Genomic DNA, 25,689 nt, shown 5'->3' on the forward strand with positions numbered 1-25,689 from the left:
AACATGATAAAAACATCTCAAAGAAGAGCACAGAGCGAGAAACTAATGGCTGTCAGTATTCAAGCTGTGGAAGGAGTGACGATAACATGACAGCCAGCAGACACACCTGCACCCACACAGTTATACGCCCTCACTAATCCTACACCACAGCAAACAGCCTTATCCCACTTATCCTACACAACCACAAGTCCCATACTACCCACAAGCTCCATACCTCCCACAATATCCTTTTCCTCAATATCCTTACCCATACCCACCACCTTTCTCTCCTGCTCAACCCACACAACAATCTTTCCCACGAAAGTGTTTTAATTGCAACCAGCTAGGACACATAAGAGCTGCACGTCAAAGAGGGTAGAACCCCCAAACTAGGGAGTACCTGTTTATCCCCATAAGGGATATGCACAGAGACCAGCATATGTCCAACAGGCACCAGCTCCAATTGTGGCCGTTAATGCCTTATTGGAGAGTGAGAGCCAACGGTAAGAGTCGGGTCATACATGTGGTCTGCAGATAGATAGGTTGACGGGAAGTACTAGGGAAAAACTGGTAATGGTAATTGATGTAACTGATACCCAATCTCTGTTCTGCTTTCTTCCCTGTGCCCTAACACCCTGTCAGTATTTTTCTTTTCCCACCTAGGGAGAGGTGTACACTACACATGGACACGAGTGTCCCATGAGTTCATAGACAACCCCAGTATCTTCTCCCAGGCCTTATATGACTGTTTACAATCTTTTCAACCTGCCAATGGATCTGTTCTAATGTAAAATGTGGACGATTTATTGTTGTATTTAGGTCATTTTAAATGATATTAAACTGTTGTGCTTTATCTCTCACATACAGGACACAAGGTCGCTAAGGACAAACGGCAGCCATGCCAGGCTAAGGTCAAATACTCGGAATACTGTCCAACCCAGGGGCCCAGGCAATATTTAGAGCAGTAGATATTGATAACAGAATTTAAATTGAAGGAATTTGTGTACAAATACAGTATCCCTAGAATAATTGAATATAGGAGGGATACTCATTTCACAAGTAATGACTTCTATAACCTGTGTAAGGTGATGGGTATTAACATCAAGATCATCCCAGACCATATGTCTACCTGTCCCCCTTTGAGATACTGTTTAACAGGCAGCCTCATGTGAAAATATGATAATGAGGTTACTGTGCAGTGTCTCACGAAGATGAGTCAGAACAACTGAAATTGAAAATGTTATTAACTAACATGACTGAAGCAAACTCTCATGATGTTAAACCTGGAGAATATGTTATGATCCGAATTTTTTTTAGCTCAGGTTGTTTGACTGATCAGTGGAAAGGTCCGTATCTGACGTTGTTGACAAAGTACCACATCCTCAAAAGGTGGCCGGGGAAGATACGTGGGTCCATTCCACTCACTACAGGGAGGTTAACCAACCGGTGGAGATACAAGGCGGAGACGAGGCTGATAACGTGGACCTGTCGATTGCGAGCTTGTGCCGGGAGGATTAAAAAGGTGACAGCGAGAAACCTGAGCTAAAAGAAAACTGTAGATCAGTGTCGCAGCAAGGGAATGTTCTGCTGTGTTAATTTTTGTATTCTTCTTCCAGAGTTTCTGTCATCTTGGTTTGTTTGGAGATACCCAGATAGAGGAGATGGGAGCTGATGGCAGTGATGATGGAGTGGAGCCAGGAGGAGTGCAATGCCAATCAGGGGAGTGTCTGTCCAATCTTAGTACGGTTATTGTGAAGAGAGCTATAATTCCGGATAATCGGGGACGGTGTGGAGGTTTATCGTCTGAAGATTCCTGTATTTGTGAGCTTTGTGGGTCCCTAGTTGATGAGAACTGTATTTAACAGTGCCAGCCTAAATATAACCTGTACTGGGGTGGGTATCCTTTAGAGGATTATCATAGCATGGTAGGCAAAGTGTTAATTCAAACTGCTGGGTGTGTTCACATGTGCCACAGGGACAGCATAATGTAGGGTTGGTGCCATTTCCGCTGAATATCACGGAAATTTTAGAATTACAAAAAATGAAAACATTGGATGGAATATTCCCCTCATCCAAACCACCTCATTTCAAACTATCAATTCCAAGTAGATAGATCACTTTTGTGTTTAAACATAACCAACCCCAATAAACCCGGGACTTGGGAATTGATGGGGAATAATCAGACGATGACCTTCTCACAGAGAGCTGATAATGAGTCCATAAACCATGATCTGTTATGCTCAATTAAATCTAGTGGGAAACACTTTAGGTACCGGTACACACCAAAGAAATTTTTGGTAAAGTACCAGATGGTTATTGTGCTAAAATAATACAACCAGAGACCTGCATGTATCAGATGGAAGACCCTGAGATAGGATTGTTTGCAAGGGAAATGTGTTTAATGATAATGATGCATACTATTCTTTATGTTTTCCTCGATAATGTGTATTTTATATGTGGAAGAAAGGCGTATAAGTGGCTCTCCCCGAGTTCCGAAGGTTTGTGTTACCTGGGAAGAGTAGTCCCAGAAGTTATGACCCTCACACATGTTGAAATGCTCGGTATCCATAAAAACACATCATCACCCTATCTTCACACGCAGTATGAACACAGAGGCAAAAGAAATATGATACCTGGTGATGTGCATAAAGCCACTCAGTTAATTAGTGAGACAACTGGCTTCCAAGTTTTAGTCGCACTGGATCCCACCAGAATCACTTGGGGTACATTAAATTTTAGATATATTCAGGAACTTGCTAAATTAATAGATAATATCACCGAGATGTATGATGACACATTCAGGTATACAGGGAGAGAATTGCAAGCATACAAGAAAGAACTGGTGTTAAATTATTTAACTGCTGTTACTGGAGGGTATTGCGTAACTTTGGCCACCATATTTGGAGTGAAGTGTTGCACCTATGTCACCAATGATACCAGCGACCCCAAAGAGGTGATAGACCGGAAGATGGACGAAATTCTGCAGCTAAAATGGGAGTTTCGTAAGAACTATAATGCTTCAGTGGCTGAAGTAGGGGAGAAAATAGAAGGAAGGGTCTCATGGTTGAACCCAGTGAAATGGCTCTCAGGCCTAGGGGAATGGGTCCAGGAAGTGATCGCCAGCATAAGCAAATTCTTGATCCTTATACTGATTGTCATCATAGTAATTGGCCTGTGTGTCCGGTATGTTCCTATTGTGTTGAAGTGTGGAAAATGTAAAAATAGAGTAAGACGAAAGAACGAAATTATGATGGTGGTCAGTAATGCAATATGAATACGGAGGTAAATATAGAACTGCATTACAACCCTGAACTAGGAAATACCATCATCTAATGTATTATATTTAGACGTGCATTGAATGTATTATTGAAATGTTACTTTTGAAACACCTCAGATAATGTAAAGTCTCAATATCCCTTCAAGACTGCCTTTATAGGACTGGTGCATCCCCACATCTTTCACATGATCTCCCAAGGTCCGCGGTGTGCGTATAATGGTAGTTTTATGTCCCCTACTAGAGACACATTATTGATGGATGAACCACCTTGTGCCATCCCCTAATAACATTAAGTAATATACGTACGCATGCCTAAAATGAATTTTAACATCAGGATGTGATAGCATGTTGTTCGCTATCAAAGGGTGGACTGTTGAAGCTGGATTAGTGGCTGAGACGGAATCAGCGTAAAAATTAGCGTGCGCGACGCCATCTTGCGAATGGCAGCTAGACTCCATTATAGAAACAAGAATCTGCAAGACGCCATTTTGCGACCAGCGCCATTTTAAGTTACAACTCACGAGCTAAGTACAGATGGCAATGTTTTTTGATAATCTACCAAAAACAACTAGAAATACAGCCCCTGAGAAAAGGAAATAGAAAAGACAATGCACCAGAATACTGTGAGTGTTTTACATACAAATTGGGAATCCCTGATTGTAGACAAGTATAGTTGTGGCAATTGTAATATAACCCAGACATTGATCTACACAATTGAATTTGCCTGAATCCTAAACAGGTTTTAGTCCCACACCACGACAGAATGGCCCCGGCTTCACAGCTGGGGGTAACACATTCGCATTGCAGTTTGAAACTGTGAGTGAGGAATGAGATGTGTGTGCATGTGTGTGTGTATATATATATATATATATATATATATATATATAGACATACACACACACACATATACACACACATGTATATATGTATATGTTAAGTCCATCATAGATGGAATCTCATGCATAAGCACAGCACATTATGCACAGTTGAGCTGCTAACATGACGCTCAGTAGCGAATGCACAATATCCTGCATGCGAATGCTGTTTATTAGCCTCATGCGCATGCATCTGCCCTAAGTTAACTAGCGTCTTTCTATCAAACCCCACATGTTTACACATTACATATTTACATACAAGGTTCCATAAGCTTTAAAGTATAAAATTCAAGTTTGTTAATTTATTATAATTGCTGTGAAATAAAGGTTATTTAGTCGGTGGGAAGATCGCAACATACACTCGCAACTTACGGGCCGCAGAGACTTCAAGCACCGAAATGTACATTATAAAACCAACTGTTAGAAATTGCATGAGGCGGGAAACAGAGGCAACCAGCTGTCGGGAGTCTGGACTGTGTCTATTTGAATCAACCTGTTAAATGCTCTGTAACAGATGCGTCCCCCTTGGGAACCAATGTGTTGTCTATTTCTTGGGGGGGGATAAATATGTGTGCTCTGACCCTGGGTTTCTAGTTTTCTTGCTGATTGCCGGAGGTTATCTTGCTGATGCCGGGATCTGGTCCAGAGCGCTTGCGTATGCATAACTGTACTTGGGTCTGTATAATTTCTTTGCGCTAGATTGTACTTAGATCATAGCATGTAACTGACTGTACTTTTACTTGAATAATACTTTGTGCTTTGGAACCACAGGTTCAAGGTCTGGAGTCTTTACTGTATGACTGCGTACGCAAAATAGCGTCATCCTTAGAGGTTTAAAGGAAGGATATTAGAAGGTATAGGCAGGAGCGTATAGAGGTTGAAATCCAATATCCTTAGAATGAATATTACATGCAAATAGCCGGGACAGCAATGGATTCCAATCTGGTGCTGTCCTACACTAATTTGTATATGCATCATTATGAACAACGTCATATACTGAGTCAGTAAGGTGATATGATTAAGTACTACAAGCGGTACATTGATTATTTTTTTTCTTAGATAGAGTGGCACTGATGTTGATTTCGCATAAGGACAATAAACTGCATTCCACATTATACCGTAAGAGCACTAATCACTATACTTTGTTTTACTCAACCAGTCATCCCAGTAGCTTGAAAGAAAGTTTACCGGTATCGCAGTTCATGCAAGTAATAACACAACAGCTGAGAGTACGGAAGTACAATCTATGGAGATGCGCAATAGTTTCCTGGATAGAGGATAGTCACAACATACAGTAAACAGACATGCGCAAAGAAGAAATGTACAATGTCTTGCAAAAGTAATCAACCCCCTTGGCTTTTTATCACATTACAATCTGTACATTTATTTTTTTTATCTGAATTGTATGTAATGGATCTGCACAAAATAGTCTAATTTGGTGAAGTGAAATGAGAAAAATATATATAAAAAAGAATCTTTATAAATAAAATTCTGAAAATTGGCAAGTGCATATGTAATCATCCCCCTTTGCTATGAAGCCCCTCAAAAGTTCTGGTGCAACCAATTACCTTCAGAAGTCACATAATTAGTGTAATGAAGTCCACCTGTGTGAAATCTAAGCGTCACATGATCTGTCAGTATAAACACACCTTTTCTGAAAGCCCCCAGAGTGTGCAACATCACTAAGCAAGATGCATCACACCATGAAGACCAAGGAGCTTTCCAAACAAGTCAGGGACAAAGTTGTTGAGAAATACAATTCTGGGTTGGGTTATAAAAAAAATACCCAAATCTTTGATGATCCCCCGGAGAACTATCAAATCCATCATCATCAAATGGAAGGAAAATGGTACCGCAACAAACCTGCCAAGAGAGGGCCGCCCACCAAAACTCACAGATCAGGCAAGGAGGGCATTAATCAGAGAGGGAGCACAGAGACCAAAGGTAACCCTGAAGGAGCTGCAGAGTTCCACAGCAGAGACTGATGTATCTGTGCATGTGATCACAATAAGCCGTACACTCCATAGACCTGGGCTTTATGGAAGAGTGGTCAGAAAAAAGCCATTACTTAGTGATAAAAGACACGATTTGAGTATGCCAAAAGGCATGTGGACGACTCCCCAAATGTATGGAGGAAGGTGCTCTGGTCAGATGAGACTAAAATTTAACTTTTCGGCCACCAAGGAAAATGCTATGTCTGGTGCAAACCCAACACATCCCATCACCCCAAGAACACCATCAACACAGTGAAACATGGTGATGGCAGCATCATGCTGTGGGGATGTTTTTCAGCAGCAGGGACTGGGATACTGATTCGAGTCGAGGGAAAGATGGATGGTGCTAGATACAGGGATATTCTTGAGCAAAACCTGTTTCAGTCTGCCTGTGATTTGAGACGGAGATTCACCTTCCAGCAGGACAATGACCCGAAGCATCCTCCTAAAGCAACACTCGAGTGGTTTAAGGGGAAATATTTAAATGTGTTGGAATGGCCTAGTCAAAGCCCAGATCTCAATCCAATTGAGAATCTGTGGTCAAACTTGAAGATTGCTGTTCACAAGCGGAAACCATCCAACATGAAGGAGCTGGAGCAGTTTTGCCTTGAGGAATGGGCAAAAATCCCAGGGGCAAATGTGGCAAGCTCATAGAGACTTGTCCAAAGCGACTTCACAGTTGTAGGCATGTTCTGCGATACAGCATTCAGTGGAGTTTGCAAAAAGCCGCCAATGATCGAAGGGGTCCTAGTTTGCTACAATTGTTACTTCATCTCCCACCAAGCAACCAAGTACACAATCGACACATTGGCTTTCAGGTCGTAGGCATGGGTGCTTCAGATGTACAGATTGCACCACATGTAGATCCATGATGGTGGGACCCAGTTTTTTGCATCCGCATAGCGCTAAAAAGATCCCTATTTGTCATAAACTTCTGTGTACCATGGACCATGTAGTCTATAAATTGATTTGCCCGTGTGGGCTATATAATGTCAGGATGACGACACGGTTTTTAAAGAAAGGATGGCGAATAATCGGTCGTCTATACGCTCCGCTTTACAGACCAGAGCCTCCAACAAACCAGTGTCAAAAAATTTTGTTTTACTTGGACATCAGTCTTCCTTAATGAAGTGTATGCTTTCAACTATATGCCTAAGTCAGCCAGAGGTGGCAACAGAGAAATGTTACTTATAAAATGCGAAGATAGGTGGATCCTCAATTTGGAGACTGTGGCCCCTCACTGGCTCAACGAACATCACATCATCAATATTTTTTTGCAAAGAAAAATTATTTTTTTTCGCTATGGGCAACAGTGTTGGCCAACGATAGAATTATGTCATTTTTTGGCATGTTGTATTTTTTGCTTTTTTTATTAATTTTTTCTTTTTATATATATCTTATATTTTTTTTGTTTTATGGCTTCTTTTTGATTTTCTAGGATATTGATTTTTGGGTGCTGTGTATATTTGGTGACATTGGTATATTTTGTTTACACAGGTCTGTCCAGAGCTAGTCTGTCTGGCAGTGACATTCCTTTATGGTATGTCAACAGCTCTGAGGGTGCTTTACCCAGCGATGATTGCTTCCTGTGTCATTTAATGGGCACTGGCTATACCACTGCAATGGGTCTATGTGTTCCAATATAGGCTGTGAGTTGGGGCATCATAGGTCTCCTAGGTAATTAGCTACTCAATTGAACATATTCTCTGGCAGCTTGCATTCCATGGGATGATACGCAAGCTGTTGCCCGTGCAGACACTGAGAGCCATGTCACATCACTTCTGGGAGTGGTGCATTCCACTAGGTGGAACGCAGGATACATCTGGCACCGCTTATAAGTCAATTCCTATAGGACTGGAGGTGAGGTTTTATTCCTCAATAGCTGTCTGCAATAGTAGACCTAGTAGATATTACTATATATTGAATGGCTGCTAATAAGCTTAGGTATTGTATGTAATTGATATAATTTTGGCCACTTACTGTTTCGGACATGATTGATTTCCTGGTCCGGACTGGGCGGTGCTTTGGGCTGATTTGCACTGCTATTTAAACTGGCTCTGGGTGAGTGGGGATTATGGTTCCTGGGTGGTTGTCACAGTCTCTCCTTCTGTCTGGTCTTGATAAAGGTCCAGTAGGACTGAAACGTCGACTTTCTATATATGCGAGTTAATAAAACCCTTGTTTGCTTTTACTAAATACTGGTGAGTGCCCATTTTTTTTTTTTTTTTTTAACACAAACAGTTGTACATGTATGCAGAATCGGTATGAATCACCGCTGGACCTAATCCCGGCGGATGAAATACAGACGCCGGAAGGCTGGCAACTGAAGAAGCCGACTCAGTTAACACCCCTAACCCTCCCCTCACCCCCCCTTACCATCCCTCAGGGGTGCCTAAACCTAACTCTCCAGGGGGGCGCCTAAACCTAACCTCCCCCGGTGGTGCCTGACCCTAACCCCCCCTTCCCCTAGCCTAAACCTAACCCTCCCAGGGGCTTGCCTAACCCTAAATCCCCCCTGGGAGTCCCTAATCCTAACCCTCTCCCCCTGCGGCTAAGTGCTCCCGACGCCCGGCTTACCTACGAATGGTATGCTGGGCGTCGGGATTTTGGCGTGGGGCTGATGATAGCTGTAGGTATTTAGACGCCTATCATTAGTCCCATGCCAGGATTTCACAGTCGGGAAGCTGGTGGTCGGCATTTTGACTGCCGACTTCTTAACTACATCCCTATGTATGCATATAGAAGTACATACTGTATATTTTAAGATTTATTTTGCAGAAATTAAGCAATACTCAGGCAGCTTATCTTGACTCATCAAGTTGCAGTATACATGTCAATCCAGTAGATGGCGCACCAAGACAATCTAAATATCAGAGTCGCTGCTCATGTTACTTGCAACCTTTCAGTGTTACTGTAGGTAAAGTGGCTTGTACACGAGTTAGTAGCCCCAACCATCTTTTTGTGTTAATCCCAGAAAATATTGTTTACAAAGACATTTTCTGATAAATGTCTACAATACAAAATATACATCACAATATTAGATGCTACTACTGTCTTTGTAAAATGAGTTCCGCTGAGCAATAACAGACAACCATGCAAGCGAAGCTGCGGGCAAACGCACAGGGTAAACTTTTCTGTATTCGGAGATACAAACTAAAATAGATTTACAATTTAAGACCTTACCAGTACTTGTTCCGACAGGAGCAGAAGTAACTTGTTTTAGATTGTCATTCTGCACACTGGAAACCTGGTACATAAAAAAAGTATACAAAATAGTGCATAAGAAGAGCCTGTTTGTGAAGATCATCACTCTGCATTAAAGACAGATACCATCTGCATATAAATTATATATATAGTAAGCATATGGTATATTTTCACCATTGTCCATGCATATTCATTAACACATATTGGCATATATCACTTCTATACAACACTGAACATAACAATATCATGCAACAGTGACTTAATTGAGCTAATTATAGGAGATCAACAGCATATACTATTTACTCACTTGGCTTTACCAATCAATAGGTTTTCAGCAAAGTATTGCTCAGACATGGGAGTAAAATGGGACATTCAAGTCCAGTACAGAAAACTAAAAATTTGTTTGGTTATGTACTAAGCGTATGCAATAATCCTGCCCACCAATGAACTCCAATTGGCTCCATATCACAGAGAAGATAATGGAGCTATTTGCCAAAATAACAGATGTTTAAACAGCACAGACCTTGGGGTCAATAGAATTAGGTGGCAGTTGGGTACTGTGAGCAGTTCTCACGGAGAACTCGCACTACAAATTTCATTTGCAATTGGATTGCAACCAATGTGCAGGTGACAAGGAAGGGAAAATCTTTATATAAGATAAATACCTTATATAAGGTTAGGAACCTCTGGTGCACCCCTCCCAATGAATATTGTGCACTTGGAGGGGTTAGAAAAGCATAATTTGGCCAATAAAGATGTCAGTTTTCAGGTAAATTTCTCCAAACAGCTCAATAATCTGTTAAATTATGTTGGGGGTGTTGCATTAATGGGAGAGAGGTTTTACAACTTGCAGGTGCCAGGTAAAAATGTTTATTTCAACTTTTTACAAACGAATATGAAAACACTGAAAGACTACTATACAGAACGAGACAAAACGCTATCTTTCACGGACATCTCTGAGATCCGAACTTGGTGGGAAGATCAGAGTCAAATGTGAACCGATCATCTCTAGACACAATGGGTTCTCTATTGTACACTAGCCACCAGAAAATTAGCCAGGTCAGTCAGTGTGCAGCCTGCTTCAGATTTAAGTCACTGTAAAGACATTTACTGTTATTGAGTAACAAACAGAACATACTATTTGAAGTTCCCGGCCATATGTTTTGACCAAGCCTGTATAAATGTCAAGAAAAGGTTCAAAATGAATCTTCAAGTGTTTTATCTCCATCGAGCTAACAGTCAGAGGGCTCTCCAAGTATATGTTTAGAATCTGTAGTCCATTAGCCTCTGAGGAAAGAGAAAAAAAACAAACAAAAAAACACACTTTTAAATATACACATACACACACACACACGTACACGTAGGTGTACACAGATTCTAAAGTACCTTGCAAGCTGTAACCACTGAGCATTTCCTTGTAAAGTCTCACTGAATCCCAAAGGCAACCCTAAAAGGAGAAACTGGAATTCAATTATCCTACACATTACACAGATGTGGAGGCTGAAGATCAATTTCAACACACTGCTGTACACAGTTCTGGATTGGTCAGATTTTCACATAGTTTTAACATTGCGCTATTTTGAAATAATAAAAAAAAAATATGAGATATGGTAAGAACTTACCCTTGTTATCTCTATTTCTACGAAGTCCATAGGGTTCCACAGGATACCTTGGGGTATAGGTGTGACGTCAGTCGCAGGGCACCAAAGAGTTAAGCTTTCAGCCTCCCAGGATGCACTAGGTCCCCCTCCTATACCCCGCCCCCGGGCCAAGGCACCTCAGTTAGTTACCAAGCCATAGGCCGGAGGAGGAGAAGGAAGAGAGAGAACAAAGATCTGGACACATACAAGAATCACATTCTCACCAGAGGGAGACGGAAAACCGGTGACCAGAGCAAAGCCCATCTGCAGCACAGGTGCGACAGGGCGGGAGTCCTGTGGAACCCTATGGACTTCGTAGAAATAGAGATAACAAGGGTAAGTTCTTACCATATCTCATATTTTCTACTTCAGGGTCCATAGGGTATCCACAGGATACCTTGGGGATGTCCCAAAGCAGTATCCTTTAAGGGTGGGGACGCTCCTGTGCAGAAAGGAGAATCCGCCGCCCGAAGGAAGCATCCTGAGAGGCGAAGGTGTCAAACCTGTAATACCTCACGAAGGTATGGACAGAAGACCACGTAGCAGCCTTGCAGATCTGAACTGCCGAGGCACCACGTCGAGCTGCCCACGAAGGACCCACAGACCTAGTGGAATGAGCCTTCAGAGAAGGAGGGACCGGTAGGCCTTCATGAAGATAAGCTTCAGAAATAGCCATACGGATCCAGGCTGCCAAAGTTTGCTTTGAAGCAGGCCAACCCTTTTTACAGAAGCCATAGAGGACAACAAAGCGTCCGACTTCCTAAACAAAGAAGTGCGGTCCACATAAGTCCTTAAGGCCCGCACAACATCCAAAGAGGCCTCACCCACGGACAGACCCGGTGAGTTAAAGGCCGGAACAACTATTTCCTCGTTAACCTGAAACTGGGAAACAACTTTGGAAAGAAACTCGGGCCGAGTGCGGAGCACTGCCCTGTTCCCATGAAAAACCAAGAAAGGGGGTCTACAAGAAAGAGCCCCTAACTCAGAAACACGTCTGGCTGAAGCAACGGCCAGAAGGAAAACAGTCTTAGCTGTTAGCCATTTAATATCCACTGAGCCCAGTGGTTCAAACGGCGGTCCTTGGAGAGCCCTCAGGACCACAGCCAAATCCCAAGGCGCCACAGGTGGAACAAAGGGCGGCTGAATACGGAGAACACCTTGCAGAAAGGTGCGCACATCCGGGATTGTAGCAATCCTACGGTGAAACCAGACAGATAGGGCCGAAACCTGTACCTTCAAAGAAGCAAGGCGAAGCCCATGATCTAGTCCCGCTAGCAGGAAGGCGAGAATCCGAGACAGACGAAACTCCCGCGGTGCATAACCTCTCGGTCGACACCACTGGAAGAACGTATGCCACACGCGATGGTATATCCTCGCGGAAGACGGTTTCCGAGCTCGTAACATGGTACGCACCACAGAGCTGGCAAACCCCCAGGACCTCAGCATGGCCGTCTCAACAGCCACGCCGCCAAAGACAGCCGAGTCAGGTCCGGGTGAAGACAAGGACCCTGAGACCGAAGGTCCGGTCGTAGCGGCAACCGCAGAGGACTGTCCACGGACAGACCCTGAAGGTCTGAGAACCAGTGCCGTCTGGGCCACGCGGGAGCTATCAACAGGAGCGTCCCTCCTTCCTGTTTGAATTTCCGGATTACCTGTGGAAGAAGGGAGACCGGAGGGAACAGGTATGCGAACCTGAACGTCCACCGGACGGACAGAGCATCCACCAGAGACGCCCCTTCGTCTCTTGTGCGAGACCCGTACACCGGCAACTTGTTGTTGTGCCGGGACGCCATGAGGTCGATTTCTGGAAGACCCCACCTGTCCACCAGTAGTTGAAAAACGTCCGGGTGCAGGGACCATTCCCCTGGATGAACGTCCTGGCGACTTAGAAAGTCCGCCTCCCAATTTAGCACTCCCGGGATGAAGACCGCTGATATGGCCGGAAGATTGCGCTCCGCCCAAACCAGGATCCGAGAGACCTCTACGAGAGCCGCCCGACTGCGAGTTCCTCCTTGCCTGTTTATGTAGGCCACGGTGGTAGCATTGTCCGACTGGACCTGCACCGGGTGACCCTGGAGAAACCGCTGTGCCTGCAGGAGAGCATTGAAGACCGCACGGAGTTCCAAGATATTTATTGGAAGCTCCGCTTCTGTCGGTGTCCACCTGCCCTGAAACAAGTGTGGACCCGAAACTGCTCCCCAGCCCCGAAGACTGGCGTCCGTTGTCAACAGGACCCAATTTGGAACCCAGAACGGACGTCCCTTGTTGAGGTGGGTCATCTTTAACCACCACGCAAGGGACAGGCGAACCTCCGGGGTGAGCACAATCGTCTGGAACTTCAGAGACTGAGGCAGCCCGTTCCACTTGGACAGGATCAGGTGCTGCAGAGGTCTAGAGTGAAACTGGGCGTATTCCACCATGTCGAACACCGACACCATGGAGCCCAGTAAGCTCATCGCCGAGTGTAAGGACACCCGGCGGCTGTGCAGACAACTGCGCACCCTTGACTGTAAAGCAGAGATCTTGTCCTCCGTCACGAAGATCCTTTGCTGTCCCGAGTCCAATAAGGCTCCAAGATGCAGAATCCTCCGAGACGGGATTAGAGTGGACTTCTGCCAGTTAATTAGCCAGCCGTGCCGTTGCAGCAGTGCAATGGTCAGGTCCAAGTGGTGTAACAGGAGCTCTGGAGATCCTGCCACCAATAACAGGTCGTCCAAGTACGGCAACATGCGGACTCCTTGCAGCCGCAGAGAAGCCGCCATGACCGCCATAGCGTCCTGTATGTCCAATGACACCATGTAGTCCCAAGGTTCCAGCGCCAGAATGATGGACCGTAGGGTCTCCATCCGAAACTTCGGGACCCGCAAAGACTTGTTGAGTGCTTTGAGGTTGAGAATCGGACGATATGACCCATTGGGTTTCTGTACCAAAAATAGATTTGAATAGAAACCCTGGCCCCTCTGGGAGAATGGAACAGGCACTATAACTCTAGCCTGGAGCATAGTGTGCAATACCTTCCGCAGCTCCGTAGCCTTGTTCCGGTCTGATGGTAGACCCGTGGTGAAGAATCGAGCCGGGGGTCTGTGCCGGAAGGAGAGGGCGTACCCGTGAGAGACCACCTCCAGAACCCAAGTGTCTGTCGTAGTGAACGACCAACACCGGGAGAACTGCAGCAGGCGGCCTCCCACCCTGGGATCCCCCAAGGGGAGACCCGGACCGTCAGGCCGCAGGCTTGTCATCTGGCTTGGGGGCCGGACGTCTGGTACTCCATGCCTGTTTCCGGGGCTTGACCGATTTCTTAGGGCCAGCCTGTCGAGGAAACGACTGTGGTTTGGGCCTGCCCTGGGCCCTAGATGACCGAAAGGACGATGGTCCAGAACCAGAAGGAGCAGCGGCCGACGGGAGACAAGCAGATTTGGCTGCCGCCAGCGTGGCCACAATCTTATCCAGATCCGGACCGAAGAGAACTTCTCCGGTAAACGGCAACGCTTCCAGACCTTTCTTGGATCTGCGTCCGCCTTCCAGGATCGCAGCCACAAGGTGCGACGAGCAGCTACCGCTGCTGAAGAAATTCTAGACACCAGAGTACTAATGTCTAGAGCCGCCTCGTTGATGTAGGTGGCCGAATCACGGAGATTGCCAATCAACTCCGCTTGTTCGGCCGGACAGTCGGATTCAAAAGAAGCCTCTAATGAATCCGCCCAGCGCTCCATCGCTCTGGCAACCCAGCAAATGGCCATAGCCGGCCGTGCTGCCCCCCCTGCAAGGGAATAAGCGGACTTCAGGCAGATTTCTACCTTGCGGTCCGTAGCATCCTTAAGGGAGGACATGGATGGCATCGGCAATGTGGCACTACGGACAAGACGGGTCACGTGAGAATCCACCTGTGGAGGGGATTCACACTTAGCAAAATAATTATCCGCGAACGGATAAGCCACCGCCAGGCGTCTCTGCGGCTGGTATCTTTTGCCAGGTTGTTTCCACGCCTCCTCTAAATGGTCCACCAACTGACCCGAAAGAGGAAAGACTGTGGCATCGCCCTTCACATCTTTGAAAAAGGCATACTTAGATTTAGCCGCTGGGGGAACTTCGTCCTCAATCACCAAGGCTGTGCGGACCGCCCGAATAAGTCCAGGAATATATACTTTGGACTTAGCATCAGCGTCCTTAGTATGGAAAGGTTCCTGATCGTAAGGATCCAGAATCTCCCCATCATCAGACGTCCCTTCGTCATCCTCATAAGGAGCGGACAGAGACGCCACCGGCCTTTTATGAGGCCGCATCACAGACTCCCCTTGCAACACATCCGACAAGTGCTGTAAAGAACTCGTCAGGGAGTTAACCCACGCTGGCTCCTGAGAACCCGGGAGCGGGGAAATAGGGAGACTGTGTGGTACCACCAATTGTCGTGGGAACCCCTGCCTGGGTGACGACACCACAGACTGCTGGGACAAACCCATCGGAGTAAACGCGGGCTGCGGAGCTAACTGGCCCACTAAAGCTGTTAACGCCTGAGCGAAACAAGCCCAGGGCGGCTCCTGTACCGGTGCTGTAACCGTAATAGGCCGCGCCATGGACAACACTGCCGGCAAAGGCCCTCCGCGCTACCCTCCCCCTCCGCTAACGGTACTTTGCACGTGGTACACTGTAGCCGGAGGGGAAAATCACTTTCAGACATGATGGCACCACGTATGTGACCTCTCTCACCAATTAAGTATTAAATAGGCGAGAGACCACCCTGCAGCACCGCACCGCAAGGGCTTTAGCAGAAAGAACAGGGACAGTAATAAAGCTGACAGTTTAGAGAAGAATAGTTACAGGCAGCGCTAGCACAGTCACATACAATGCAGAGAAATAACAATTCCTGCACTAACAGCGCTGATCACTCAACTACACAGACACAGGGCCTGGTAGGACACAGCGCTGCATACACAGACCTGAGCCACAGCGGAGGAGAGGTATGCGGGGGGACCCAGACCACGATGCTTCCTTCCAGACTTCCAGCAGCGTTCACCATGCGTTGCAGAGAAGATGGCCGCCGAGGAGCAGAGAGAAGCTGGCCTGGGGGAGGAGCGCTGACACAGGACCAGTCAGCACAGTGCAGAGAGGGCTGTGTGCAGCGGGGGAGGCGCCGGCTGTGAGACAGGGAAGGCGCGCTCCCCTGGCATGCATTTAACCCCTGGGACGCCGCAGCGCTACTGCTCTGCTGCGGTCCGCTGTCCCAGGGGGTAGTGGAAGCGCAGGTTGGTCGCCTGGCTCCACGCTGCAGCCAGTCCCCAGGGAGCCCCCTGCCTGGGGACTTAGGACCATGTGATCAGCGGGGACCCACCGCGGGACCCCGCTGCTTACCTCTGTCCCCCTTGAATCCGGCCATGGTCCGGAGCATCTGGGGTCACCGCTAGCTGTGACCCCAGACGCCCACCAGCATCCCCGGATCAGTACCGGCGTTCTGGTACCGGCGGGGTGTAGGGAAGACAGCATGGACGTCAGGACTGACTGTCCATGCTGTTCATCCAGATATGCAGCCACAGCTGCATGAAGAAAAAGCTTCAGGGGCTCTTCTAGCCCCCACTCCAACAGGTGCACCCGACTCCGGCCGGGCACCAAACTAAACTGAGGTGCCTTGGCCCGGGGGCGGGGTATAGGAGGGGGACCTAGTGCATCCTGGGAGGCTGAAAGCTTAACTCTTTGGTGCCCTGCGACTGACGTCACACCTATACCCCAAGGTATCCTGTGGATACCCTATGGACCCTGAAGTAGAAAAATTGATTGATAGATTGATGATATATATATATATATATCTCATCAACCACACACACAACTCCTTGTGCGTTAAACAGCCCTTCCAGTCCCGTCATGCCGTGGCGTGCGACTTTTTACCCTGAAATGCATCTTATTCGCACATATGCAGCATGCCTCTATTCTCTAAGCGAGTGCGACTGTATCTGCATGCAAAACGCTACATTACAGTGTCAGCGGCTTTAACACTGTACGCAGCGTTTCGCATGTATATACAGCAGCAGTCGCACACAGAACATAGGCATGCTGCATATCATTTTAATCAGCAAAAGATGCTGGTGCTACCTATTTGCATCGCTATGCGATGAAGACATTTGTAGGTAAAAAGTCGCACTAAAAGATGCTCGGCGCTACAGAGTCACACAGAGCTCCCACGTTATGTGTAGCGCGACTTTGAGCGTATGGATAGATGTATGTAGACACATCTGTATATACATCATGAACCTACCTCATACTCTGATAAGGTAAGCACCTTGCACGCAGAACTTTGTTTTTATCTTTGCATTTTTTATGAAAAGATTTTATAAAATTCTTTGAGCATACAAATTAGGCTGCCAGTGTTTTTAAAATTATTTCTTCTTCGGGCTCCACAAGGATACCATGGATGATATTATAGTGGGAAGACCAGGCACCAAACAGTTAAAGCTTTGGCTCCCAGAATGCCCTGGGTCCTTCTCCATATATACCCCACCCCTAGCCATAGGACTTCAGTTTGTTGTTTGGTGTGGCAGGATTTAGACGCACTTTTCGTAACAGGGGACTGCTCAGGCAGTCCTAAGCTTTTACTTTATTTTAAGTTCTTTGAGTTGGCAGTACCAAGCGTCTGTATTAAGACGCACGTACTGCGACTCCATCTACCTCTGCCGGGCCGCAACATCAGTGATTGTGCTGGTGACTTCGGCGGCTACTTAGCTAGCAGCGATGCTGCGACCTAGACTGCACCGGATGCTAGGAGATGTCAGGTAAAGCGATTCCTTGCTTACGGGGAATTGGGCGTGGCAATCCTTGCTTCTGGTATCAGAGACACACCAGAAGCCGCTACTGTAAGGACCCGGGATTGTCCGCATCCTTACTACACCAGCCGGGGCCCTATCGTCTTGTAAGTTACTTGTAAGTATTTCCCATGTCTCAGGACAAGGGTAAACATGAGCCTGTTGTCCCTGTGCTGGTTTCAAGCAAATCCTGTGCAGTTGGCCTCTCAGGATTTCATACAGGATGGACTATGGTTTGATTATTATACACCACAACAATCCACCTCGCCAGCATCTGTTCAGGGGTCACCTTGAATGTCCTCCTGGTCTCAGATTATGATGCAGTTAGTGGACAGTTTATCAGCCCCCACACTGCCTCCCACTTTGGATTACCCTCAATGATTACAGCCTGCTAATTTTCCTATTCCCATACATCCTTTCTGGAGGGTTATGTCCACTCAGTTCAGAATCTGGTTTTTAGCATCTACCTATCTGCAGATGTTACAGGCGAATAAGGCATCAACCGCCTAAGCGTATAGATTGACTGCACCATCCTTTCAGTCCACCCTGCTTTCAGATTCTGATATATCATTTGAGGAGGCAGAGAATACACAGGTTTATCCCTCTGGGCCTATCTGGGAGAGGAGCATCATCATTCATCAGTGGATGTTCCTCTCTAGCAGAGGCGGTTATAGAAGATGAAGTACCGGCTCCTAAATACTAATAAACCTGGTGTTCAGACACCAGAAGGTAATTTAGGCTGGATTCCCTCAATCTGAACAGCTCACTGAGCTTAAGGGGGAAGCATGGAACACTCCAAGTAGACTGTTCCAGATTCCAAAAAGACTAGTGTCTTTTTACACTCTCCCACAAGGAGAGTGCATTAGGTGGGAAATCCACCTCCCTACTGGGGATTTTTATGTGACACCTTCCTAAAGGGTTCCTCCTCAGAAGGTTGTTAGCTAAAGGAACCGGGAGTTGTACAAACAAGGAAGGAGTTATTACTCAGAGTTTTTTTTTTATTCAGAAGCTAAATGGGTATCGCTCTATTCTGAATCCGAAATCTCTCAACAGGTTCATCATGTGCCCGAGATCTGTATGGAGACCCTATGGTCAATTATGCTGGCAATGGAACCTGGAGATTTCATAGTACCCAGGACATAGAGGATGCATATCTGCATGTACCTACTGCACTATCCACCAAGGGTTTCTGAGTTTTTCTGTTCGTCAGCAACATTACCAATGCCTTTTGGTCTGTCCACAGGCCCTCGGGTGTTTACCAAGATAATGGGAGTCATGACTGCTCATTTCAGGAGTCGTCGGTATACGCCATACTTGGATGACCTCCTGATATTGACAGTCTACAAAGGTTTTGAAACATCATCTGCAGCTGACCACTGCCTGTCTACAGGAGCAGGGCTGGATAAGTAATTGGAAAAAGTCTTCCCTTTCTCCAACAAAATGGTATATCTGAGGGTGCTACTAGTTCCCTGGCACAAAGAATATTTCTACCAGTAGACAGGTTTTCGCTTTACAATTGCGGGTGCGCAAATTGCTGCAAAATCAGAGGGAATCAGCAATACAGGCCCTGGGGTCCATGGTATCCACCTTCAACATGGTGGAATATGCCCAGTTACATTCCAGGCCCCTACAAAGATGGATTTTCTCCAGGTGGAACGGACAGCATCATCTTTCAATGTCTCAGAGGATCCTTCTCACTCCAGAGGTTTCTCACTCCCTCCTGTGGTGGCTGAGAAAGGATCATCTAAACAAAGGGCACCTGTTCTGGGGAAGATGGACAATAAACATTCTGGGATGGAGAACAGTATACAGAGCGCTGATCAAGGCACAGGACCTGCTCCAGGGCAGGCCGGTCCAGATCCAGTCCAACAATGCGACTACAGTGGCCTACCTCAATCATCAGGAAGGCACAAGAAGTTATGCAGACATGAAAGAAGTGACAAAGGTTCTGATTTGGGCAGAATGTCGTCTTTCGGCCATCTCGGCAATATTCATACCGGGAGTGCTAAATTGGAAAGTAGACTTTCTAAGTCGCCAGGACATAGATGCCGGAGAATGGTCTCTCCATCCGGGAGTGTTTCAGCTCCTGGTAAACAAATGGGGTCTGCCAGAGATAGATTTCATGGCATCACGCCACAACCACAAGGTCCCTAAGTATGGTCCAGAAACCCATCAGCAGCATTCCTGGATGCAATGGCAGTAAGATGGGACTTCAAGCTGGCGTATCTAGTGACTCAGATTTCTCTACTCCTAAGAGTTCTCAGAAAATTCAAACAGGAAGGCAGAATGGTAATAGTGGTGGCTCCGGCTTGGCCCAGACATCATTCGTTCACCGACATCCAGAGTCTGTCCATAGACTCATTATCCTCTTCGGCAGAATCTACTAACGCAGGGTCCTTGCCAACATCCAAATTTATCTAGTGTGTTTTTTGATGGCGTGGCTCTAGAATCTTCCATCCTAAGAGCAAAAGGTTTTTCCAGTTCTGTAATTCAAATGATGTTTAGGGCAAGGAAGCCTGCTTCTGCCCGCATCTATTACAGAGGTTGGCATTCTTTTGGTCAATGGTGTTTCCATAAGGAATATGATCCTAAGGTGTTCAGGATTTCCAGCATACTGGCTTTTCTGCAAGCAGGGCTAGACAGTGGTCTACGCCTGGCCACTTTGAGAGTGCAGGTTTCTGCACTGTCAGTCTGGTTCCAGAAGACGATTGCTTCATTACCAGATGTTAGATATTTTTTCCAAAGAATTCTGCGAGGTCAGCCTTCCTTTGTTCCACTGGTAGCACCGTGGGATTTGTCTTTGGTTCTTAAGGGGTTACAAGTGTTTGAACGCTTTAGACTCTGTCTTTGCTGTCAACCAAATCTACACTTTTTTTCTTCTTGCTATATCTTCAGCTCGCAGAGTCTCGGATGGGCAGCGCTCTCTTGACGCTCCCCATTTTTTATTTATCACCAGGATAAAGCTGTTCTTCGTAGAAGGGAGGGTTACCTTCCTAAGGTAGTGTCCTGTTTTCATGTAAATGAAGAAATTGTTGTTACAGCTTTTCAGGCTCCAGACCTTTCTGTAGGTGAAGCCTCCCCTGGATGTAGTTCGTGCTCTCCGTATTTATGTGGAGCGTATAAATTCTGTCAGAAAATCACGCTCTATTTTTGTATTATATGGTTTTCACAAACGAGGATGGCCAGCTAATAAGCAGACTCTGATGAGATGGCTACACATGACTATCTCTCAGGTGTACACACAGGTGTGATCTTCCTGTCCCAAGCACAGTGACAACATATTCTACTCGGTCTGTAGGGCCATCGTGGGCATTAATTTGTGGTGCCTCTGCTGAACAATTGTACAAGGCTGCCACGTGGTCTTCTGTCCACACTTTTCTTAGGTTTTATGCGTTTGACACTTTTGCCTCCCAGGGGGTTTCCTTTAGGCGATGAGTTCTCCTTTCTGTTCAGGAGCGTCCACCACCCTAGGGGAACTGCGTTTGGACATCCCCATGGTATCATTGTGGATCCCTATGGACCCAGAAGAATAAAATTAAAGTTATGGTAGACTTAGCTAGATAACTCCTTTTCTTCGAGGTCCACAGGGCACCCACCCTGACGCACCTGGCTTCATCGGGTGATTGCCCTTCGGTCACAGATTCGCTCATCTTTTCTGTAAGATTGTTCTTCCTTCTCCTCTTCTTTCTCCTGCCTTTAGGCTTGTTAACTAAACTGAAGTCCTATGGCTAGGGGCAGGGAATATATGGAGAAGGACCCAGTGCATTCTGGGAGCCAAAGCTTTAACTGTTTGTTGCTTGGTCTTCCAACCATAATATCCCCCATGGTATCTCTGTGGACCTCGAAGAAAAGGGAGTTATTAGGTATATCTAACATAACTCTATATTTTGATGTGACTTGTTTTTGTCTATGAATTAGTTTAAATAAATGTATTTTTAACTTCTAACTTTAAATTACTTGCATTGTTGTTGGTACCTAATAGATGAGCTATAAAGTGATTTTAAATTTGCATAGATTGTTTTTACATGCGCCCACATCAGCTGATCTATGTGATAAATTAAACATTTTATTAGGTTTTAACCCCTTCTTTGACACCAGTAACCTCATTTTGGACACACTTTATTGCACAGACACTTGATGCACTTTACATACTTGGCTTGGTTCTCACTTGAAGGCATTTATAACTTCATCAGCATTTTCAGACTGTAGACACCTTTCTAACACTGACACTTTAAATATCTTGCACATGATACCTTATTGGACATAAGGTTATTCTTATATTATATTTATTTTAAGCACTGTTTGATGCTGGTTATCAAGTCCACTGTTCAATACATATATACAAAAACTCTAGTGCGGCACTCAAGATTAAGAAAATGTTATGATTTTACCTGACGAAAATCATATAAATGATTGAAACGCTGTAACACTTGGTAATGTTGAATATTCTTTAAATGTTTTCTTAGTCCTGAGTGCCGCACTAGAGTTTTTGTGTGTAAATTTTTTTTTTTCTACTACTGGTTGAACATACAGATATAGATGTGTCCACATACATCTTACTTGTGAGATACAAGTCGCGTTTAACATAACGCGTAAGCGCTCCGCAACTCGATAGAGCCAAGTGTCTTTGTATGCGGCTTTTTATCTTCAAATGAGTCTGTGCGATGTGAATAGGATGCACAAGCAGATTCTGTAGATTGAAATATGCGGCATGCCTATATTTTGTGTGCGACTGTGGTTATATATGCATGCGAAATGCTACGTTAAAGTGTCAGTGGCTGTGACACTAACGTAGCATTTCGCATACAGATAAACACGCGGTCGCACACAGAATATAGGCATGCCGCATATTTTACTCAGCAGAAGCGGCTTGTGCGTCCTATTCACATCGCTTTGCAAGTAAGACATTTTGCTGTTAGCAAATTACCTTTCATTACATAAAAATGATCTAATGGTAAATGATCTCTATTTTATTTAGTTTTTTGAATATGCTGCAATTTTCTTAAGAAAATTTAAAAGAAGAAAATTAAATTTTTCTGGTGTATATAGCCTCTTAATGAACAATATTTCATATTTATATATTCATTAATGGCAGATCATGTGTCATTTTTTTTTTTTAAATAAAAACAAGACGACACTCATTAACCAAAATAAAACAGTTTTCTGTGAGTATGATTTAAGGCTACATCACTGAGGTCTTGGGTTTGATTCTTATCATGGCCATAACGGTGTGGAGCTTACATGTTCTCCCTCTGCTTGTGTGTTCTACCAGCTTAGCAGGATGACTATTACAATATTTGCTTAAAGCAGGGCTCGACAAATCCCGGGGGCCAGGTCGCCATGGCTACCAGATTTTGCAGTGAGGGAGGAAGCAGATCCTCATCAGCTACGGCAGAGATTTGTGCTTCTAGTATTGTGGTGTTCATATCATGCACTGGAGTGCATGTGCTGAGTGTCGCCTGTGGTGACTGCTGTGCCTGTGTCCGTCCTGGCCTGCACTGACGACTCCTCTCCATCTTGACCTGCTCTGATCCCTGCTGTCTACTCCACCCTCCACTGATCCTCCTGTACATCCTGGCTGTGTGCTGTCTCCTATCTCCAGCTGCATATAGCCCTCCGGTAATAGGGTCTATGCGTGACCAGGGATTGCGGAGCGGCTTCAGAGGGATAGTGGTGTGACCACGAGGGGAGAGAGGTTTTGTTGTACTTTCTGGCATCATTATTTTATGAGAAATGTGGTTCGTTATTAGCGGAGGGTGGGGGGTGGAGCAGGGGAGCTGTGCAGAGCAGTGAGGAGGCCTCCATTTTACTGTATCTATTCAACTGTGACCATTTTGTGGACTAGTATAGTGTGTATAGCAGTTGCATAACACACAGAGCTGTGCTCCTCACTCACTCCTGTAAATTTCTTTTTTTGGGGAGGGAAGGGGAACGGTGATCTGGCTCCTACACTTTCATCCTGGCTCCTAGATTTTAGAAAAATTTGTCAAGCCCTGGCTTAAAACGTGATGTAATAGACCAGGATGGATACCATCTGCAGCTATATGCATTTTACTAGTATCTTTAACATTAGCAAAATGTGTGAAAATGGATATGAAAAAAACATTGTTTCTATGCTTACCTTACAACCACTTTTACTAGCGCTTGGTATGGTTCCGCTTGCCTCATAGTTTTGGAAAATCATTTTGTTTATTCAATGTATTTACTTTTGATAAATCTAATGACCTCCAAACACTAGACACTACTTTACGGGATATAGTCAGATTTTCAAAATGTTAACACTATGATGTCGAAAAGTTCAGAATGTTAACATATGAACTTATGGTTAGGCTAAAATAGGATTGTCAACATTGTGACTGTTGACAGTCCTAGTGATGACATAATAAACAGGTCAACATTATGCCGATGTCGACTTTCAGACCATGTCAACATTATATTATTGATATGTCATACCACACCCCAACTTCACTTGCCTTTTTACCAGTGGGGGCTCCAGAGGTGGTCCATAATTCAAATAGGGGAGCCCACCAACTGCCAGTGAGTCCCAGCTAGTGATGTGTGGCCATGTTTGGGGTGGCAGTTGGTGTGGCTCCCCTATTTGAATTCTGGACTGTGCTGCAGCCCCACCTCTGAAGCCCACACTGCTTTTTACTATTGTTATAATAGCTTTTCTTGTTAATTGTGACAACTTAGCTATAATAGCAAACTGCAGCCTCTGTAATGCAGCTATGATGCTGTCCTCTACATCAAATAGAGATGGATCATGCAACATGTAGCAATATTAAGTATTACTATGGAGCATTGATGCATGGATTTTAGTGGTGGGGGCAACACCTTCTAAAAAGCAACAAAATATGCCACTTCAGAGATACCAAATGAAAGGTGTAATGCTGTGGTTACCAGCCTCAGCTGTCAAGGTTTCCCAACAGGTAAATTTACTAAAGTGAGTTTATAGAAGTGGTGATTTTGCCCATAGCAACCAATCAGATTCTAGCTATTATCTTCTAGATGGTGCTAGTTAAATGTTAAGTAGAATCTAATTGGTGGCTATGGGCAACATCTCCATTTCTAAAAACTCTGACTTTAGTAAAGTAACCCCATAGTGTTCATTCCAGCACCCTGCACCTGTCACAACCTATGCAGTTCCTCCTTCCTGCCTGGAATGTCGCTCTGCGCTCTGGTGCTTTTAGCACACTCAGCTAATGCAACAAACTACTGGATACAGACCAGAGAGTGCTAGAAGCCCAAGAACAGAGAATGACACTTCAGGCAGGAAAGAGCAACTTTATGGCTTGTGACAGGTGCAGGGTGCTAGAATGAACACTACAACAGGTCATGTTTTGAGTATTTCTGTCTATGGAAGCAGGTGGGATCATTACTGACCCAGCAAATCAGAGTAAGTAACTGTTTATGATTAATGAAATCCATAAAACATGACCTCTCGGTGGCACTTGAGGACTGGAGTTGAGAACCACTGGTGTAATATGGGCAGAATTTGCGGAGAAGGAAAACCAACCTTTATCATTACAAATCATTTGAGGTCATCTTTAGCGATTTAATGGTGGAATTGGGCATAACATGAAGATTCACTTACTGCTGGCTGCAGCAACATCTACTCCATGAGGAGTTGAATACTAGATTAAGGGCTTTATGTATCAAGCAGTGAAAAGCATGGAGAAGTGGACCAGTGAAGAAGTTGCAACCAATCAGCTCATACCTATTATTTTATAGACTGTACTTGATAAATATTACTTCAAAGTGGATTGGTTGCTATTGGCAACGTCTTTACTGGTTCACTTCTCCACGCTTTTCACTGCTTGAAACATAAACCCCTAAGCCGTTTTGCAGTGAACACTTTCATTGTATTGAAGTCACTGATCACAAGGATTGAGGCATGTGCCCCAGAGTACCCAAGCCAAGGGAGTAACA

At 45.3% G+C, this 25,689-nt stretch overlaps 1 protein-coding gene across 4 annotated transcripts in view; it reads right to left on the minus strand.

The window, feature by feature from the left end:
* Positions 1 to 25,689, minus strand: part of SYCP2L (synaptonemal complex protein 2 like) — a 314,762-nt gene that overhangs the window by 143,609 nt on the left and 145,464 nt on the right. For all 4 annotated transcript variants that reach the window (XM_088471654.1, XM_088471653.1, XM_088471652.1 and 1 more), the window contains exons 14-16: positions 10,716 to 10,776; positions 10,468 to 10,616; positions 9,309 to 9,372 (exon numbers count right to left, since the gene is read on the minus strand). In XM_088471654.1, coding sequence (XP_088327780.1) covers positions 9,309 to 9,372; positions 10,468 to 10,616; positions 10,716 to 10,776 — 274 coding nt within the window. The remainder of the gene's footprint in view (positions 1 to 9,308; positions 9,373 to 10,467; positions 10,617 to 10,715; positions 10,777 to 25,689) is intronic.

Source organism: Taudactylus pleione, unplaced genomic scaffold, assembly GCF_031769625.1.
Source record: "Taudactylus pleione unplaced genomic scaffold, aTauple2 ptg000116l, whole genome shotgun sequence".
Classification (NCBI taxonomy): domain Eukaryota; kingdom Metazoa; phylum Chordata; class Amphibia; order Anura; family Myobatrachidae; genus Taudactylus; species Taudactylus pleione.